General features: G+C 59.1%; 1 protein-coding gene across 1 annotated transcript in view; it reads right to left on the bottom strand.

The window, feature by feature from the left end:
- EMH_0094230 (uncharacterized protein) overlaps positions 1-513 on the bottom strand; it is a gene marked incomplete at both ends in the record, with an annotated part of 1,463 nt that overhangs the window by 345 nt on the left and 605 nt on the right. The window contains one exon of the mRNA XM_013502074.1: positions 227-331. Coding sequence (XP_013357528.1) covers positions 227-331 — 105 coding nt within the window. The remainder of the gene's footprint in view (positions 1-226; positions 332-513) is intronic.

Genomic DNA, 513 nt, shown 5'->3' with positions numbered 1-513 from the left:
TGCAGCACCAGCTGCTGCTGCTGCTGCTGCTGCTGCTGTTGGTCTGCAAGAGGGGGTGCTGCTGCAGCAGCAGCAACTACTTTCTCCGCTCTATAGAATTTCGCGCGCAGCATCGGCTGCTGCAGCAGCGGCAGCAGATGCTGCAGCAGCAGAGCAGCAACACGATGCAGGGTTGGGGACTCTCTTATGTTGACGCCGTAGTAAGCAGCAAAAAACAAACCCTCACCACTCAGGCTATCTTCTGCTGCTGCTGCTGCTGCTGCTGCTGCTGCTGCTGCTGCTGCTGCTGCTGGTGCTGTTGCTGCTGGTGTTGCTGCGGGGACCTCCTCCCCTGCAGCAGCAGCAGAAGCAACGCCAGTAGAAACTGCAGCAGCACCAGCACCAGCAGCAGCAGCAGCACCACCACCAGCAGCAGCAGCAAGAGCAGCATGCAGCAGCAAATGAGAGAATAGACTCCTTAAAGGCTGCAGCAGCCAGCAGGCAAACTCCTGGGGAGCATCTCTGCTGCTGCCT

Source organism: Eimeria mitis, genomic scaffold, assembly GCF_000499745.2.
Source record: "Eimeria mitis Houghton genomic scaffold, Emh_scaff8219, whole genome shotgun sequence".
Lineage (NCBI taxonomy): Eukaryota > Apicomplexa > Conoidasida > Eucoccidiorida > Eimeriidae > Eimeria > Eimeria mitis.
Note: the sequence above shows the minus strand (reverse complement) of the source record. Positions and strands in the feature narration are given on the sequence as shown.